Raw genomic sequence first — 20630 nt, forward strand, 5'->3', positions numbered from 1 at the left:
CTTGCTTCATTTCCAAAAGACAAATGCTACAGTCTTCTGCAGGCAAAATCCAGATGTTGAGTTGATGCTGAGTTTTGTGATGGGTTACTGTCCAAGCTTGGAGAAGCCTTTGTGTTCTAAAGACCACATAGCAGTCCCTTGAAATGAACTCTTTAATGTTCCTAAGGTGGGTATGAAGTAAGGACCTACACTAGGCTTTCCCATCTGTACCACATCTACATGAAGTAGGTATCAGAGGTGCAAGATATTGTCAGGGAGTAAGCTTGGGAAGCTGTCACTTCCAAGCCCATTTCCCATATTCCTGACTTCAGCAGAAGTCTCCAGAAGTCAAACGGGGATTAAGGTCTTAAGCCAACTTTTCCCAGTTCTGAAAATCTCAGACATTTACAAAAATAATCAAAGGCTTCTTTTGAATTTGTCCTATAAAACTAAGCTGTCATGGAAGAAATCACAAATGGAAATGTGAATGAGCTGTAATTATTTAATAAGCGATAACAGAGTTGAGATGTATCAGGAAGTGTATCGGCCATGTAAGATATGAATTGTTGACAAATGTGTCTGTCAGTCATCTGCCATCCCCAAGTCCCCTCTCTGCTGTCTGCAGAGCAGTGGGATCACAAAACTTCTCCTGAGTATGTGTCATCTTGGTATCACAGACTGCATCAGCTGGGGATGTATGCATTAACTCAATGCTACCCTGTTGCTCTGTGAATTTAGCTTAGAGGGGGGATCACACAAAAGCATCCCTGACAAGGGGGACAAAAGCCTCATCAGTGGGTCCTCTAGGGTGGAAACGGAGCAGAAAATGGCTTACACTCTGTTGTGTGTGAGCTGTACCATTCCATTGTACCCCAGAGGTTTCTATCTTCTTGGGCTACTCATTTTGCATAACTATAGTGGCAATTGTATAACTATGAATCCGCTGGAAAGTTATAACTGATTGCTCAAGATGGAATTTTTAAAATAGAAGTTATTTTAAAAATCTGAGTAGATGTGTTTCATTAGAAGACTTATTCTATGACATTGTCAAAGTTACTACTGGGAATGGGGTTTGCTTTTTCCACTGGGCATGGATTTATTAGGTATTCAGTCTCTATCTGGTTAGGAGTTAGGAGTGGGCAACCTCCCGCAGAAGTGGACCAGCTGCCATAGACAGTGTACGGCCACTTCTATCCACATCTACAGTGTTTTTTATATAAGCTCTGCTTTGCACCCGGTCATGTGGCATTTGTTTAAGTAGATTGCATTTGAAGTGACCACGGGAATGCATTTCATACACGAGAAAATATTTCTTGATCCTAAATGTCATCATTAAGGTCAATCTGTAAATTAACTAATAAAATATAAACAAAGAGTCTCCATGGCAGCTCTAGAATGGAGACCATATAAATGCTAAAATCAGGCTGTGCTATAACCTTACCATTGAGTTAAAATGATTTTTTTAATCTCTGCTCCATTTAGAAATTCTTAAAAGGCAAACCCTAATGTATCAAGAAAGCAGGTGTGAAGAATGGACCTGCCCTTACACATCTGGCCATATCTACATGAAACAGGTGGCAGAGGTACAAGTCATCATCAGAGAATCTTGAGTGGCATATTCAGTTTTACATTGGGTCTGACTTTACATTCATTGTATTTGTCTTTTCTTCTTGGAAACCTTTCTAGACTCTCTAGACTTTCTAGTTATAGCCTTCCTACCCAGGATGTGTGATATTATTCGGGGGCAGTGATTTTATACAGAGGCATCCAGACCAGCTGTTTGGTGTGACCTGGAGCTATATGCATCTTCCGTGGGATAAGCCAGAGAACAATGATTAACAAGCAGGGAAGTTCCTTCTCCTGCTGCATTAGCTGGTTGGTTCTTTCAAATGATTGGACTTACATTCTGATAATGAGTCCTTTAAAAATGTAATTGACTGAGGACGATGTCTAAAGGGTTTTCCTTGGCCTGGGTACACACGAGAAGACTGAAAATTACCAACTCACTTAGGCAGAGATGTGAGCCTCCCCTAAGGCAAGAGTCCCCTGGGAAGTCCATGGGGATGGAGAAAGACTTTCTGGGTTGTCCCTGACTGTGACCTTGGGAGACTCTGCCTCACTGGACTCAGGCATGGACAAAGTTTGGTACTTGTTGTAGGGAATGGCTGAGTCCAGAGTATTTGACAGGGGAGTGGCTGTCTTGTCAAAGGATTCACTAGCATCCAAGGCCACCCATGAGAGCCTGTGAGGCCTCTGCAGGAGAAGAAGGTACTAATTATAAATGTCACCTCGAGGAAGAGGGCCTTTTCTCTAAGTCTCAACATAATTTTATCACCAACATATTACATCCCTCTGCATGAGCTTTGGTGTTGAAATGGGTGTTTTCTTGAAGTTAAAGTATCAATGTGCTTTTAAAATTCCTTACTGTAAAAAAAAAAAAAACAACAACAACAAAAAAAACAAACTTCATTTCTAGAAACAACACATTATAGTTGTTTCAAATGGAAGAAACTTGACTTTTGAATACAAGCGTCACTCCAGGTGGACAACTATATTGGTGGCCTTCAGAAATTCATCCCACTGTATGCATAGTATGAGCAATGATTTTACAAGTTCATTTATATTTGGTGCTGGCAGGATGATCATTCTTGCTTTTTAATATTGCTGGGTCCTGGTTTGTTTCTCCCCCCTCCCCCTCCAAGGTTGCTCACTACCAGTGGGATTAGAGCAGAGGAAATAAAAATTGTGTCATCGTCACTAGACTGTGGAGGTACCATATATTAAAATTACCAAAGTGTTTAAAAGCTAAGGAGTAGCGTTTCCATGACCTGTGACCTCCCATAACACACGCTACCCATTTTGTCTTGATTAGTTTTCATTAATTCTCAAAACTGGATGACATTTTTGGTGTTTGTGTTATATGGCTATTTGTCTTCCAATAAGTGAATTGCCTTCACACTTATCTGAGGCCAAAAGTATGAAAGGTCATTTTTTTTGTTTTGTTTGTTTGTTTGTTTGTTTTTTAAGGATACGAGATGTGGGTGAGGGAAGCTGTTGCTCTGGTCTTGAGCTAACATCATACCCATGAAGCTGTATCCACTGGCGGTAACTGTGTCAGATAAAACAGCCCACCAGTGTGTGGGGAGTTAGACACTTGTAAGCGGCTAGAGGATGATGTGGTAAAGTTCATGGCTCTTGGTGGTTTCTCCTTCTTGCTCACTTCTATGAAAGACAGCAAGCCAAACTTTCATTTGGGTCAGGGGTAGGTATATGGGGAGCACTGAGGACACATGGTAGTCTCATCTTTGAATCCCACCAGTGTGACCTTCTAGGTCAAGTATCCATCCATTATTATTTTCTTAGATTCCCCCCCCCACCCCCAAATATAGAAGCATTGAAAGAAATTTGTTAGTCACACAACACATTACCTTTGATTTTTTTTATTTAAAAATTAATAAAGATTTAATGACAAGTATAATAATTTACTCTCTATACGTAATGCCATGTGTACATCTACATAGGAGGGGACACTGAACTGTTTACTTAGTTTTGTATGAAACTTTTGAGTTCAATCTTTCCAGGAGAAGGGTCATCCTCTGTCATTGGCAAATTGTGATTCCGCTATGAAATGAGCTTGACAATAGATTTGTTTCCGGTTTGGGGAGACACTTTTCCTTTGAGTAGGAATTGGTTTATCTTCAGAGTTTCGTTTCTGGCTCTCAAATATTCAGTCTTTTTATTTGGGGGCCTAGACTGGCTGGAAACATTGATGCCACACACAGGTAGTCCCAGTGCTTGAATCTAGACAGATGTGCAGCACTGGACAGAAAGCTGCTGAACCCTTCCTTCTACTCCTTGAGAATATGGAATTCTTCACACACAGGAAGAGAAAACTGGTTGTGAACATTTTTATAACATCAGTTAAAAACAGTATAAAAACATGTAACACGTGTTTAAAGTTTAGTATGCATGAAACAATTGCACTTCCTTCATGGTACAGGATCAGCTCGGTCAGGGCTCTTCTCCAACAGGCCTGTTTACTGCTTTTCTATGGATTTATATTCTTGTAGAGTACTTCCATATAGGCATGTGTTTTCGTGCATGTGTGTGTGTGTGTGTGTGTGTGTGCACAAGTGTGTTTTGCATGTGTGTGTGTATGTATCTTATGCATACATGCACGCACACACATGCCCTTGCATTTTAAATTAAGCATACCTCTAGTGTGGTTTCAGTAGTTCCCAAAGAGTATTCAAACAAAAATATTCTTTTAGCTTCTTTTCTTTTAAAGCTCGTTGTATAACTCAAATGTTTAGAACTAAACGAAACTCTTCAGTCCAGAGCAAAAGCATGTGGTGAGCCTTGCTCCTACCCATCAAAAGAAGGTCATGACCCTCTCCCAAAACTGAGCTGCTGCAGGTTTGCAGTCTGATCTGCCAGGCTGCGATCAGTGTGCAGTTCCAGCTGAAAGAGCTGGACCAACACTGAAGACTAGATTTTTCTAGTATGCTCACAGACTATTCAAAACGTTAAGTTATACAAAAAGGAAAAAAAAAGACAAAAAGAAGACCCCTACTTTCTACATGAGAAGCAGAACACTGAGAGACGTCATTAATGCACAGGAATATTTGGTTTCTATAAAAAAAGGTGCAAAGAAATGAGCAAAAACCAAGCGGGTAGAGGTTTATGTTGTCATGTGTAATCAAGAGAGAACTCTCTTTGATTGTATGATGTTTTTTTGTTGTTGTTGTTGTTGTTTTTGTTTTTTTTAAATGCCTAAAACCATTTGATTCACAGCTTTCCCCTAAGTATGCCATTTAATACAATTTACGGTTAGGTTTAATGTAGGTGATGGTAAGTTTGGCCATTAGTAGCAGCTAAGGGAAACCACTATGTTTCTCTCTGCTATGGTCAGATCTCACCCAGTAGTGACAAAGCATAAAGAACTGAATAAAACACCTGGCTGCACTTGGGCATAAGAGCATCTTGGGGATTGAGCCACAAAAAAAAAAAAAAAAAAAAAAAAAAAAAAGGATCCAGTGCTTTCTGCTGCAGCCTAGGCACCCATGATTTATAGTTAACTATATTACCCATTGTGTATCTCTGTCTGTTTTCCAATTCTTGCCAGATTCATCATTTGGCCTTTGGGCACCCAAAGAATAAAAACAAAATCTAAGTAAGCTTAGTGTCCAGTAGCTCTGACCCTGTCAGCTTGCAATGATTGAAGGCATATCATGACTCGGGGTGGGTGGGGGTGGGGGTGGTTCCTGGCTGCTGGCCATTTGGAAAATGAACAGTAAACATGTCGTCCATCTGGAGATGAAGAGGGTTCTAAATCTGTGGTGTCAATGTGACACTGAGATGTGGTCACTTGGCTTAGCGCTACAGCACACGAAGGCAGATATACATAGAGTCACATTTTTCGAGATTATTCATGGTCTCCGACCACTTGAAAAAAATTGTGCTTTCTCCAGAATTGAATGTGCTGAGAACTGCACTCGCCCCTGCTTATTTCATAATGAAAGGTAAAAATGAAGTCCTTTGCCAACACAAGGCTTGCTTTCTCTTCTCATTAAAAAAAAAATTAATAATAATAGCCAAAAATAATGACAAGTTCCACTGTCTACAAAGACAGCCTGCCGTGTGGAACATTGGCATCTCAATACTCATTCTTAGGTCAGGGGGCGCTGTTGGGGGGTTAGAGTTTTTCCTTATCTTTGACTATGTAAGTTTTATTTCAGACTTTATACCCCATACCAGTGAACTGCAAAGGACAGCTGGCAAGGGGTGACAGTCACTCCCTTGCTGCTAATTATCTGTTGGTGCAAAGGCCTTTTTGGTACGCAGGGCGAGAAGCAGGGAGCACGCGTTGGCACCGCAGTTCCCTTGATCCTATCCGCTTCGGAAAAGGACTCACTTAAATCCCAGTGTGTTTAAAAGACGGTCTGGGTCTTCCCGAGCCCACGAGTCTCAAAGAAACCAGAGTTTCCACCTTCCATGCTTTTTGGACTCAGTTTTGGATTTTTGCTTGGGCGTGGAGGAGTGAGTCTCCTGAGTGTAAGGCGAAGGGATGACCTGAGTTTCCTCGACAGGGTGCAGTTTTCTCAGCACAGGCTGCAGTTTGTCTTCTTGTTGCTTAAAATCCAGCTCCACACTAGAAAGACAGAACACAGGGTTAGTGTGTGGCCCTAAGAGATTCCGCGACTTCCTGTCAGGGCTATGTTCATTCAGAGTGGACTCGTAGCATAACTGCCCTGTTTAATAATAAACAGTTAACCATATCATATTTTTACTCTCAAGCGCTATGATCGAGTCCAGATTGACTACTTTTCTTTGGAAAAATAAGTTACTTTCTCAGGCAAGCCTCAGTGAAGAAAGGGCTTGCCATGCAAGCACAAAGATGTGAGTTCCACCCTCAACTCCCGCTTAAAAGAGTTGAGTGTGGTGGTGCACTGTCTGTAATTTCAGTGCTGGGTGGGTGCTGGGTGGGTGCTGGGTGGAGTCCAGGCAGTTCTCTGGAGCTCATTAGCAGCCGGCCTGGCAATCAGTGAGCTCCAGGTTCAGAGAGAAACCCTGCCTCCAAAAGTAAGATGCTGATTAAAACAAGGGCTACTCTCAAAGCTGATTCTCCCTCTCCCGGCAGCTGTCATTTGCCCGTAGCTCATCAGTTAGGGGAAGGACTTTGTACCCACGTCTCCTGTTCATGCTGGGATCTTGTGTGGCTTAAGTTTCCACAAGGACTGTACATGTAGTCTCAATGGCTGTGAGTTCCTATGTACAGCTGCTCTGTTGAGCACAGAGGATGTTACTTTGTATTTACTACCTCTGGCTCTTATTATAGTCTTTATGACGTTGCTTCCTCAGTGACCCCTGAGCTTTGGGAGGTAGTCCACACATCTAAGAATACATGGGCAGCACCAAGTGGTCTTGATAGGTTGTTAAAAAAAAAAAGTTGAGTTGGGAAAGTAGAAGTGGGAGGAGTTAGAGTAGGGGGTGACTATGATAAAACACATTATTCAGAATTCTCACGTTATTAATAAAAATGAAATTTAAAATAAAATTGAGACGTATAGAGGCAGAGACTCAACTTCTGGCCTCCACATGCACACATGTGTGCACATGACCATAAGACCATGTACATGCACTTTACACAAAGAATTTAAATCAAAGTCTGTTATGTAATTGGAAAGTCAGATTGAACACCCTATTTCTCCTGAATTGTCCACATGGACATGATGCAAATTAGCTAGCCAGCAAACATGGACCGAGTCAGAAGTCATAATGTGCACACATATGACACACACACACTTGTAGTGCATCAAGCTGTGTGTTCCCTTGCAACCGCCTCCAGTTAGAGAAGCCTGTCGGCTGACACCACCATAAATGCATGACTTTGGCTTGCCTTCTTCCAAAGCTGTACTTGCCTGAAACATTCTTATGGACTACAGCTAGAAGAGGACCCTGGGGAGGACTCTTTGTGTTTATTGCTTCAGCACTACTGAAAGGTTTTTGTTGCTACCAAACACAGCTTCCCAGGAAAAGCAGCATAGATAGTGTTTGGTCAAAACAATATAAGATTGTAATTAGACCCTGGGAGCAGGAGTGTGCAAGGATGTTTGTATTAGAAAGATAAGATTGGAGATGTGTTTCAAAATATACACTGCTACTTAGGAAGATGCAGGGAGGAGTGCTGCCAGCATGCTGGGGTTGTTATTTATGTCTTTGGGAAGGAGTGATGGTCTGCTAGAATCCCCTCTTAATGGATCCCCTGATGCACTGTTTTTCTGTGATGATGTGGCACTGGAGAGCCTCTCTTCCCATCACCTGCTTTTTAGATATGGTTTGGACTAGGGCTCTGGGGTCTTCCACTCTGTCCTCTCACTTTGTCCAGATGCCAGACTAAATGTCAGTAGACTTCAGTGAGTGTTCATAACATTCTGTAGCTGGGGAGACCATCCGTGAACTGTCTATAAGCACAAAATCCTACCCATTTAGGGAACCATTAATCCCAGCCAAATTCTGACATTTTAGAAACACAAAACAGCAAAGCCGTATTATCTGGAGTCTCAAAAATAAGTTCAGGCCCTGTTGAATGGCCCAGTTTATGATGTCTACATTCCATACACCATTTTTCTTATTGTCAAAGGCAGTGATGTCACTGAGAGGTTTTTTTTTTTTTTTTTTTTTTAATTTCAAGAAAAGTTAATGGCTGTTCTCCATTTTTTTCCATAAGAAGCCTTGTTTTCTTCTTTATTTATTTTTAGTAACTCTTTGAATGTGTGTGTGTGTGCCTCTGTGTATCTGTGTCTTTGTGGGCAAGCATGCACACTCACACACATGCATGTGAGTGGATGGCACAGCAGGTGTAGAAGTAGAAGACAACTTTCAGTAATCTGTTGAAATCCTCCTTGAGACAGATTCTAGTTCCAAAAGGTAGACTTTGAAGTTCATGAGGTCACCTATCTAGAATGTGCGGCAGTGGAGGTGAGGCAAGGCCCCTCCTAGGGACAGCTGTGCAAAGTGCAAACCTTAGGACATGGTGAACCTGTGACATCCCAGCCCGTCTGGGCTGTTGGTACCTTAGAAAGCAGGAGATCCTGTCTTGGTGCAGGAGTCTGGGGAGCAGGGCTAAGTTAATTCCCTCATCATCAGTGAGCTTCCATTCACTCCAGTTCAAGGAATGATAATTTCTGTTTTACCAAAAACTCTACAAAGAACACATTCTCAGACTTACAAATCTGTGAAAGACCATTTCACTATTAGTGAATAGTTCCAATACTGTATGTGTTGACTGCAGATTTTACAATTGAGTCTGGTGCCGATTTGAAAAAAAAAAAAAAAAGAGCATTAGAGAATTCTCAGTCTGGATGCTTAGACAAGAGCCTTTCAGGTGTCTGTGAGATGTGACATTTAGCTAAGCTAATACTGAAACACATCCTCCATGTCAAGGCCATTTCAGCTGTCCCAGGTAGCTTTTCCGTTGTTAGAAGGGAGCATGTGGTGAGCACTTGCTAGACTACCATCTAATCCTGGGCACCTGTAATTATTGAATTCCCATTAAGCAACTACATTGGGAATCCTGTCATTAACCAATTTATCACACCGAGGAACCATGTAATCACAGAGTAATCTAATCTGAGTTCTTGTTAACGAAATGACTTGACTTTATCTGTTGAACACAGTCCTGTTTGCGCTCATCCAGGGTGCTGCAGTCCGCAGCAGGCTTGGAAGAAGACGGCCACCAAGCCAGGGAGTTCCTGCTGGGACATGCCTGCAGTGGGGTTCAGTGACATAGTGACCACCGGTGAACCCTCCCTCTCCTCACTGCCTGCTCTATGTTGTCAAGGTTGCAGTGTATCTGACTGGGGATGATATGTTTGTATCATCCAGCCACACCCTGGATAGGTGAACTCTGCCTGTTAAGTAGCAAAAATGTGTATTTTTTTCCCCACTGTTGGCTGCTAGTAGTTTCTTCTTGTCCAAGAGCATTCTTGGTTATTTGGGGTCTGAAGTAGATGGCTGAGTGTACAGGGCAGCATTACAAGGTTAAGAAGAATCGGGTTATCTCTGGCTGACTTAGAGCAAAGGTTTCTTTGATCTTCATGGCCAAATGGCCTCTGCTAGGAACAGAGGTCCTGGATACTACAGAGCTGTACAGCTGTTCTGTCTTCAGTCCTCCATCTCTGAGGACAGCCAGTTGGCCACATGAAGTTTAGGGAGACCTGCCTGGCAGATGGCCAGTAGCCCATGCTTTGGTCTTTATCTTAACTCTGGGATGATGAACCCTCATCTGCTTCTATGTGTAAAGTGATGGCTGTCATCATCTCTTTTCCTTGCCTGCTTCCTGTGGCCATTCCTTTGCCCGCCTGGAGTACTTTCTCTGGCTCATAACATGGAATGCCACACTCCAACTCCTTACCATCACTGCAGTTACACACAGTCTCTGCAACCTGACTACAGATTCTCATCTTCCATCTTTGAGTTCCTTCTCTGATTTGCATTAAGTTTGGAGAATTATGCATTTGCTTTGGTGCTGGGAACTGGCCAGAGTTTTCTGGTTAAGTGGGCTCTGGCATCAGATAACTGGCTGTACCTTGTACTGAATGGAAGAGAAAGTTATCTCCTGCAAAATTTAGGTTCTGCCAACTTATATCTATCCCTCAGCTTAAATGAATGCCTCAGGTGAAGTCTTTCTCTGCTTCTCATTCTAAAGCAGGAAAGAGCTAGAAGCAGGTGAGTGTGGTTCCCGAGCTTGTTTTCTGAAGTGGAAGACCCCAAATCTTTCATTTCTCCTGCCTGTCAATGCCCTGTGGCCCAGTGAGATTCAGATCCCTAGCCTCTATTTTAATTCTCTTGGAGTTAGATCATGGTGTCCCTGGTGCTAACTGTGACTCTGCACATCTTGCTCTGCCACTGTGGATATATCATCTCACCTTGGGGACCCGAACTCCCTTGGCTGTGAAGTAGTGATGGAGAATCTTCCACTCAGAGGACAATTCCCAAGAGTCAGTGCACTGGGAACATGGGGAGCTCTTATCCTGGGTCTTTGGATAGGATGAGTAATGTTTCTGAGTACAGCACCTAGTAGGAGTGCAGGTGCCTACTGTATGGACATGTACTGTATGGAAAAACACCAGCACTCTCCAGAGGAAGCTGGTGGTAGGGACTATTCCAGGCTGTGCTCTCTTGTGTGCTAGAGGAATCTAGGCAACTACTTTTCTGTCTACTCCTCTGTTTATCTACATCCTCAGCTACTTCTCCAGGCAATAGAAGAAATAAAATCTAAAGTAGCCATCCTTTTCCTCTGAACATTTCCCCATAGAGCATCTAAGGGGCACTCTACATCTTGTCTACACTCCTAGACACACCCAGATTCTGCCTGCCTCTCTGCCAGCTAAGCCAGTGGCTCTCACTCCTCTCCTCCTCCCCAGAACCACATATTCTACCACCCCGTTGCAGAACCTTGGCATTTCCCCTTTGGCCTTGAAATAGCTGGGTCTTGTTCTTGCCACCTCCAGAGTCTCCATGGCCCAAATGGCCAACACCTTGCCCACATCCTGCTACTTTGTCTAAATCGAGGTTTCTTGTCTCCCTTTCCTTCAGTGGGTTTTCTAGAAAAGTTGTCTGCCTACTCACAGGTCATGCAAAACACCCTGCCATGCCACAATCTGGCCAAGTGCTCTCCATCTGGGATTCTATCTGGGATTCTACTGAGGTACACATGCCACACTGACTCCATCTTTTCACTGTGATTCAGCCAGTGCTAGCATCTTAGAGCACACCCTCCTTATTTACTGAATCACAATAAACTGACCTGAACTGAATCTCCTCCCTTCCAAACTCAGAGCTGTACTACCCAGCCCGTGTGTTCCATTTGTAGAATTCTGTCTATTGAATATTATATAATATGTACATAGTATATGGCTGTATTTTATCTCTTATCTCTATAAAATATATATTGACCTATATGAGTATATGGATCTCACTCCAATCAAGTAGTGATGATTTATAATTAGTAGCTTTTTAATTTTTAGATAAAGATTTGCTATCCTTCCCCAGTACTATTTGATGTATTCTGTGTCTGTTTATAGCAGTACTATACTGGTACTTCAGAGCACCAGACATAGTTGCCTATCCAGTAATAATTCAATTATTGAGACTATAAAAATCTTTGCTATAACAAAGATATTATGAGTATAGTTTAAAAAATTACCCATCCATTGTGGCTACAAATTAAAATTCATAGTATCCAAAGCTGGTTAAAGAGTGATCTTTCAGAATGTACCCTCTTAATTTTTCCCTGCCCTTTGGGATATGCTTGGCTGAGGCCCCAGCCTGTCCACATTACCTGCCATACCAGGTCTTACGGGAGTGCCCAAGAGAAAGGGCAGGCCAGACCAAGCACGCAGCCCTCAGAGAGCTCTGCTTTGGCCACAAGGCAGCAGAATTAAACTCAAGATACTTTGAAGCTCTGCTTGTTAACCCTTCCCTCAGGAAGGCAGGAATGTGGTCAGCTGACTAGGAGAGTGTCATATGAGCACTAAGCATGTTTCATGTCACCCTAAGAGAACTTGCCAAGATCATGCATTGTAATTAGACGGGGTCAATCATTTATTAAATGTAGCTGGTCACACATTGCCATTCTAGCCTCAGTGACAAGTGTGGCTTTCTCTCTTTGGGGTATAATTGCAGTGAATTCTAGAGAATGCAGGACTCTCATCTCATCTGCAATCTACTCTAATGTGCCCATCCCCCAGTAAGACTTGGTTATAATCATAATCCTCCCTTCCCTTGCCCTTATCGTTTTGGACGCTTCCTCTGCTCCTCTGTTCGGACAGGAAGACTGCTTCCTGGATACCTCTGGGAGTTAAGCAGCTTGCTTTGGAGTCCTTCGTTGGCTCTGTTCTGTTAGCTCTGGCCAAAGTGGGGAGAGGCTGCTGAGGGGGGCTGGGAACCACCGCACCTGGAAATCACTGAATTCTTCCCAGAAAATGTTTTGTGACCTAATTCAGGAATTAGGGGGAAATCTGAATCCTGTATTTATGCCCAAGAAAATCCCCATATTCACCTAAAACCGCATGGCATCGGTTTCCTTATGAAATTGACAGACTTCCTTCTTTCCTTGGTGCTAATTTGGACTTCAGAAAAAGGTTCTCTAATTTTCACCCCTTGAGTTAACCAAATGTGAGGGCTGTGGCTGCCCTGGGGTCTTCTGCCCTGAATAAAATTTAAGTCATTGCTTTGCCAACAAGGTGTGGGGATGTGGGCAGCTTCCACTCTGGATGCCATTGTTAGCTTCACAGAGTTTGCAGAAGGGAAGCAAGGTGTTTCTGAAGGTTTAAAAGATCCTTACCTTCTGGGGGGAAAGAGATAGTGTATTTTTAGGTTCTAAAAAAATACTGAGAGAAATTGGATTATTAGCTTTGGGAATTTTCAAGAAGAATTTTAAGGCCTGTCAAAACTATTCTTTTCCCCTGACTTAATTTATTTTATTAAAAAATAGTTCCTTTATGCTGGAATAACATTGTGTGAGGTATTGTCTAAGGGTTCTGTTCCGTTACTGTCCCTGGTCCCCACTTACACAGAGTGAATTAGAACACAGCTATGGATGGTAGATAGAAGGTGCTTTTCCCCCATTTTGGCTCAGACTGCTAAAGAAGTCAATATGCACAAGAGGAGTAATTGAAGCGACGCTGGAAAGGGTATCTTTACTAAGAGATAATCGTCGGGTGACACAGGCTGCAGAGACATTGCTGCTCCAAGTGGCTCTGGAGATAGCCTCAGACTGGCACTGGCTCCGCATACAAATCCAGTTACCTCTCTCTACAATAAGACTTCATTAGCTATGCTGTGCCCTGCTCCCTCACTCTGACCAGCTCCTTTCTGCACAACACGGGTCACCAGTGAAGAATCTTCCTTCAGCATGTATCTTCCTGTCTTTCCAACCATATATTTTGTGTGCTTAATGGTGTGTGGTAAATTAATTGGGAATGATATAAGAAAGGGCAGTCATAGTCTCTTTGTATTTGAATCATTTGAGGGTGTCTCCTTCATCTTTCCTAAAAATCTGACCATCATTTTGGGTAAGAGCATGTATCCTCAAGGCCTTTCCTGCTTGAGTCTCATGTACTGGGAAGTCCTCAGTTGCTCCCATGGAGCCATCTTTATTAGAGATGCTCTGATACCTGCCAGTTCCTAACTCTCCAGCAGAGGGAGCTCTAGAAAACATAGCCAATCCACTTTTATACCTCTACTCCCCATCAACTGATGTCCCTCCATGGTATCCTGTCTCCCCCATATCTGCTCTGTGTCAGATGATGGGATTGTGACACCTTACAGGACACCTCACAAGTTCCCCCGCTCGCTCTTGGTGTTACAACAAGGCTCAGTAGGCTGAGGCCTTTCCTTCATCCTGATACCCTTGCCCACTTACTGCTGTAGTTAGTGATTGCTGGTATCACCTGAGGCCACTTTTGCGGCCGCCTTGATACTGTAAAAATGAAGCAGGAGTAGGCAGTTCTTCCCAAAGTCTGTCCTAACCCTGTTCAAGAAGAACTTCCTGTCTGGAAACAATACTCCTTAATTAATCTGTGTCAACATTATTATTATCTTCTACATCTCAGTGGTATCCCCCAAAGCCTTTGAATCAAGCCTGGCTCACTGTTATTTTCATTAAAACATACACATTAGAATTCACCCCCTTTCCTTGCTCTGTTATTGCACTATTATTTTATGAATTAACCAGTTCAGCAAAAGAGGGAAGGGGCGGATTTGCTAATGGTCTTTTTCATTGTTCCCTTTGAAACCAAATCTGAGCACAAGGTGAATCACTGGAGGTGACATCAGATTAGTCTGACAGCAGCGTTGCCAGGATAGGCTGGAGACAAAGACTTCGCCATTTATTCTTAAAACATTTCTAAACTAATTAAAGCATATTTTGACAGGAAGTACGGATGATGCGGCAGAAAAGTTTTACTTAAAGGAAAGTCCAACTCGCGTCTCTTTTAATCTTTCTTCATGCAGAAGCTCCCGTTCATTTGAATATCTCAGTTGGTCCAGATCACAATCAAAGGGGTGTCATTTTAGGGGGAAATGTGATCATGTTAAGCGTCTCAAAATTTCCAGTTGTGAAGAGATGGAAGCTTCTGGTGCTTGGCATTGCAGTGAGCTAGTGGGAGCAGCTGTCAGTTGTGGGCTACATCTGCACCTGCACTTGCCAATGGGGGTGCAGGATTTTTGATGAGGAGGGGTGCTTTATATGTCCATATATTCCTCCCCATCACAATGCACAGCCCTGTCTGAGTCTCCAGGACCTGTCTTGTTTTCTATTTGTAAACAGCCAGCGTTTTGGATTTCAGAGTTGGAAAGGATCCTTTGTAATTTGCAGGACGTAAAAGGCGGATGGATACCAGCCCACAAGAAAAGGGGACAGCCAAGCCCTAAACCCCAGGCGTCCAGATCCGAGAGGCTGGCTTTGACATAGCAATGTTTCCAACCTTTGCCTGGTGCTACTTTCCCCTGAAGCCTTTATTTCCTGAAAGTGCTTCAAGACCTTTTGTCTTTTTGGTATTTTTCTCAAGTCCTGTATATTTCCATGGCAAAATCCTAGTTCATAGTGAACTATGTACTTTCCACCCATGACAAAGGCACACGTGTATTACAAGGCCAGATCCATCCAAAAGCAGGTACCTTGGCCAACTGCTACTAGAAGCTCAGAATTTTTTTCCGCTTTGTTGAGAAGACAGCTGGGTTTCCAGCGTTTAAATGTGAGACAGATGGGGTCAAGTTCATTGTCCTATAGGGCTCGATGTCTGCCAATAAGCAGGTATGACAAATTACAATTTGGGGACATTGGCAGCTTTCATGGTCCCCTGTGTACTTCAGCTTCTAAGATAACCACAGACATGTGGCATTTAAAAAATCTCCCAGTTTGAAACCTGCTTTAATCTTTCCCAATCTCAGACATGCTCCTAGCAGGGAGAGGCTTAAATGTTGACCTGGAGGGACAAAGGTCCTCAACTTCAGAATATGGTCCCTTCTCCTTGGTGCCAAAATCAGGCTTCGGAGGGATTACAAAGACTCTGACCTAGAGTTAAGCTTTTCCCCTTTGCTCAGATCGTTGTCATAGAGACAGCCATTTATATCTCCCATGTGTATTGGGTTTTGGTATTCAGATGGGACCCTGAACTGCTGTGCCTCATTAACCATCACTGCCCTTCCTTGGGTAATGTTGCCAGTACCTACCCAAGGCCATTGTTATTGAGTGGACGAACAGGCTTGCTCTCTCTCTCTCTCTCTCTCTCTCTCTCTCTCTCTCTCTCTCTCTCTCTTTCTCTCTCTCTCTCCCTCTCTCAACTCAGACCTTTCGTTTTTCTGCAACTATCTGCTTGCCAAAAAATATGTTGTTATTTGTTCCTGGATTTATTTATGCCCTTTATATTCATCATTTATATAATGCAATTTGAATATCGTACAATCTAGTAAGTTATTCTTGTCTTTAGAAAGAGGGGCGATGTCACACAAAATGCACAAAAAGAAGAGGGGCAGCTCCAGGATACAGCCAGCCTGCTCTGAGGTCTGGTTCAGCCACATGGCATGGTTTCATTTTCAATACAGAAAAGCAGCCATGACTCCTGGAAGACAACTTGAAACTCTTTGGAGATATCTGCATTTAGAGAAAATCCTCAGGCAGGCCTCACTGCAAAATACTGACCACATCTTAAATCATATAGGTGTGAGATTTCAATGTTTATAATATAAATTAAAACGACATACTTATGCCAGGTAGATAAGACTTGTTGTGGTTTCCCCCAAGGCAGAGAGTTTTCCAGTTAACAAAAGGCATTTTTCTCATCTTTAGCATCTGTTCCTGTGGATCTCAAGAAACTCTTGTGGCATTTCAGACATTGTGAGCGTAACTGTTGTGTTTTATCTCTAGTCAAGGATAACAGGAACTGGGTGTAGTGGCACACACCTTTAATCACAACACTTGGGAAGGAGAAGCAAGTGGATCCCTGTTAGTTCAAGGTCAGCCTATTACATCATGAGTTCCAGGACAGCCAGGGCTATATAGTAAGTCCCTGTCTCAAAACCAAACCAAATAAAGGATGACAGGAACGTCAAGGGGAAAGTTGGATAAGCTTTGTGTGTTTACTTGATAGGAGCTGGGATGCCTTATTGAACACGTGTTACAAGACTCAATGAAAGAAGGGCTTAAGGAACTGTGGAAAGTCCATCTGGACTGGAAATAACATGCAGAATGTTCTACAACTTGCTCACTAAGCCAAAGTAGCTTCTGTGTGCAACACATCTTTGGAGTTGAAATGTGGTTTTGCTTCATATTGCTTTGAATGGAATAATTTTCAGCTACTTTTCTGAAAGAGAGAGGGAAACTCCACTCTTCCTCCCACCCCATCCTCTGCTAATGTTCGGCATTGGTTCAGGGTCTGATGGAGTCTGTGAGGCAGTAAAAAGCCTCTTCTCTATCCTGTTTGTGAAAATGCATCCCACCAAATTCTGTTGTTAATGCAAAGGTCTCTGAGAGGACTCGAACGAACCTACTGGTTTATGTAGTGGGATGAGGGGGATCATTGTGCCTCTGACTTTCTTCTCCATGAGTCTTCCTCAGATTCTGGCATCTCCTTCTAATGTCTGGACACTTACTGGTGTTTTACATGAGAAACCTTGGGTTAATGTATTTGGATTCCTGTAGAATGCTAGTTGAGCCAATTCAATACTCTAGGCTGATTTCCCCCAAAGACAAATTTTTACCCTTCTCCAACTCATTAAAATCACCTTTAAAATCACTTTTGATACAAGTCACCCCTGGATTTAGAGCTAAATTTATTTAAATTATTTTCAGTTTCCTTGGACAGTGTCCTAATAAATTCTTTTTTCAGTCACCCACAAAATGTTAAGTAGTTTTATCCTGAACATGCTCACCCCATGAACTTTCTCTAGAAATCTTTTCCATTTCAGACTTCTCACATTAGGTGACTGGATGAACTCTGACCCTGGACGTGTTAAACCCCAGGCAGGAATTGCCTAATACACTTGCAGGCTCTAGTTGTATTCATGTCATTAGTCAAAAATGGGATGTCCTGGCTAAAGCTCCTCATTGTTGATTCAAAGCTCTTCTCCACAGTGTGGATGTCGTGCCAGCCCCCTACTCCATATGCTTATTGGAAAGATGTTCCCTCTGAGTCAGAACGAGGAGTTCTAAATAGGAAAGCCTTTGTGTGGCACTTAATGTTTTACCTTCACATGGACAGCAACCAAGAGCAATCAAGAGCTTCATGCCCTGGCTGCGGTTGCTGGGAGCTTCCTGGCTCCTTCCCCATTGCCCATGCCTTGACCTTTTACTTGTGCCTCTTACAAAACCATGGTGTAGGATGTTTTCAACATGGTGGCCTTCTCAACCCCACCTCTACTAATGCTTTGGACCCCGTGACTTCATTCTCATGGGCTTTTCTATGCATTACAGGACATCGGCAGCATCCCTGGTGTCTTCCTACCCATGAGATGCCAGTCATGCATACCTAGCTGTGACCAGTGTATCCCTTCAGACTCTACTCACCGTCCTGTGGGAGTCAGAATCATTTGGGTCATTCGGTGTCTATGTCTAGCTGTGGTTTCTTTTGCTAGCTCCCTAACAATATTTCCACATGACCCAGCTCCACTTTTAAAGATCCGAGGCCTTATCTGGGATACAGCCATATTAATGTTGTACGTGAGCACAGAACTGATGGGTATGAGCTATACCTGTAAGCTATACTGCCCAGGGAAGTAGGTAGATGAACTGCAGACCTTCACCTATTCCTCCCCTCTAAATTCAGCCGCTCACTTATTCCAACTCTGTATCAGCCCAAGTCGCCCGAAGCCTTCCCACACTGTCCCGATTTGAACTTTTCATGCAGTGCTAGTGACATTTTGTTCACTTTTTTTCTTAAGCAGGGGAACAAGGAGGATCCTCTCTAGATTTTTAGGCATATTTAACTACTAAGTTACTACTGTTTTTTTTTTTTTTTTTTTTTTTTTTTTTTTTTTTTTTTTTTTATAATTTTACGTCTTACTGAAACTTTTTTTCTCAAAAGAAGATACACAGATAACCATTAGGTGTAAGAAAAAAAAATGCTAACCATCAGGAGATATAAATCAAAACCACAATGAGACATTACCTTAATTTATAAAGACAGCACTATTGTTAAATGTTGACCGGGATGTAGGAAAAGGATGTTCGAGACCATAACCACTATGGGGATGTGCATGATGACACCTATGGAGAGGCTGTTGGTGGGAATGTGCATGATCACACCTATGGAGAAGCTGTTGGTGGGAATGTGCATGATCACACCTATGGAGGGGCTGTTGGTGAGGATGTGCATGATCACACCTATGGAGGGGCTGTTGGTGGGGATGTGCATGATCACACCTATGGAGAAGCTGTTGGTGGGAATGTGCATGATCATACCTATGGAGAAGCTGTTGGTGGGAATGTGCATGATCACACCTATGGAGAAGCTGTTGGTAGGAATGTGCATGATCACACCTATGGAGGGGCTGTTGGTGAGGATGTGCATGATCACACCTATGGAGGGGCTGTTGGTGGGGATGTGCATGATCACACCTATGGAGGGGCTGTTGGTGAGGATGTGCATGATCATACCTATGGAGGGGCTGTTGGTGGGGATGTGCATGATAACACCGCTGTGGAGAACCCCACTAGGTGCCCTCAGCCACCATAAGGTGTAGAATATTTAGAAATGACATCAGAGTATCTCAGACATATCTACACTCAGCACTGCAGCACAGTTCACAAGCAGCCACGGCATGGGATCCTCTTTGCCCTTGACTTCAGTCTTCATGTTTAAAATAAACTAAATCATAACACCTGTCACTGTGGCCACAGTTTATAAAAATTTCACCTCCCCCCCCAAAGAAAATTAGGAAAAACAAAAGGCAGCAATTTCTTAAAGTTTTGACCATGCCTTAAAATCTTAAAATTACTGTCAAGGACTTAAATATAACTTTTGCCTATTGAAGGTTTCTGATCTATTCTAGTGGGTGTCAGTTATTACAATGTTTAAATCATAAGCAAAACCACATGGCAAACAGTTGTAGTTTCTTGTTAGGGGACTGTGTCACGGGAGGAGGACCATGGACCATGTAAGTTCCCTGAAAATACCTGTACATGTGGTGTGACAGAACTGGACCTATCCCATACAGTATGGACTCGGGCCTTTGATCTATACCATCTGAAGGGCATACATTTTATTGCTTTGCTAGAGCACAGTTCTGTGCTCAAGACTATAGATTCCAAGGGAGCAAGCCATCAAAATGATACTTGTCCCTGAGACCACAAAGGTGCATTTACAAGATAAACGTGTTTTTGCTCTCCTTCATCCTGGGGTTGTATACCTGGGTTTGAGGGTTGGGGGTTGGGCGGAAGATGCCTGTCTAGACATAGCCTAGAATTATGGTCAAGGAAGGACTTTTTTCTTTTTGTCTGATGAAATCTTCCCAGCATGGCCCGCAACGATTCTTGTAATTGTGGGTAAACAGCATTTGTCACTCAGAATAACAAAGTGGGAAGAGAATGTTAACATACCTATAGATAATACATGCACTGTTCCTGCACGTGTCACAATTAGCTGTGTCTTGCCCCGTCCGATATGAAAGCCTACAAGATAAGAACAGGAGAGCGTTACAATTGGTGGCTGAGGGTGGGGGTGGGGGGGGTGAGTCGCTGGCCTCACAGAGCAGAAGCCTTAATTCAGACGCCTTCCCGATATGAGATGCTTGTGATCATAGGAACTGACGCCTATGTGTTTATCACTCTGCTTCTGTCTCTGCCTTTATGGTACCAGCCAGTACACATCTACAGCCAAGATGTCACTGAAATTAAATTTAGAATGTGAACATACGCTCCTGATGAAGTGTGTAATCTGATTGCGTTATAAGCATGGGGAGTGGAATGTTTCAAAGTAACTTTATGTTTATTGTATTAAAAAAAAAAATCTTCCAGGAGAAAACCATGGGTTTAGAGGCTGACAACTTCCTGGTTTTATGACCTACCACCTTTTTCCTGTCCTGCTAGGGCAGGGGTTGACATCCATGGCTTCTGGGTCAAATCCTAACCCCAGTCTACATTTGTC

The 20630-nt window shown here is 42.9% G+C and overlaps 2 protein-coding genes across 3 annotated transcripts in view; one reads left to right on the forward strand and one right to left on the reverse strand.

Annotated features, from left to right (window-relative positions):
• The window catches only part of Dock1 (dedicator of cytokinesis 1), a 503223-nt gene that overhangs the window by 211453 nt on the left and 271140 nt on the right, over positions 1-20630 (forward strand). The gene's annotated exons all lie outside the window — the stretch shown is intronic.
• Insyn2a (inhibitory synaptic factor 2A) overlaps positions 3414-20630 on the reverse strand; it is a 57086-nt gene continuing 39869 nt past the window's right edge. The window contains exons 3-4 of the mRNA XM_034495036.2: positions 20084-20155; positions 3414-6130 (exon numbers count right to left, since the gene is read on the reverse strand). Of these exons, the coding sequence (XP_034350927.1) occupies positions 5947-6130; positions 20084-20155 (256 nt within the window). The 3' untranslated portion in view covers positions 3414-5946. The remainder of the gene's footprint in view (positions 6131-20083; positions 20156-20630) is intronic.

This window comes from Arvicanthis niloticus, chromosome 1, assembly GCF_011762505.2.
Source record: "Arvicanthis niloticus isolate mArvNil1 chromosome 1, mArvNil1.pat.X, whole genome shotgun sequence".
NCBI lineage: Eukaryota > Metazoa > Chordata > Mammalia > Rodentia > Muridae > Arvicanthis > Arvicanthis niloticus.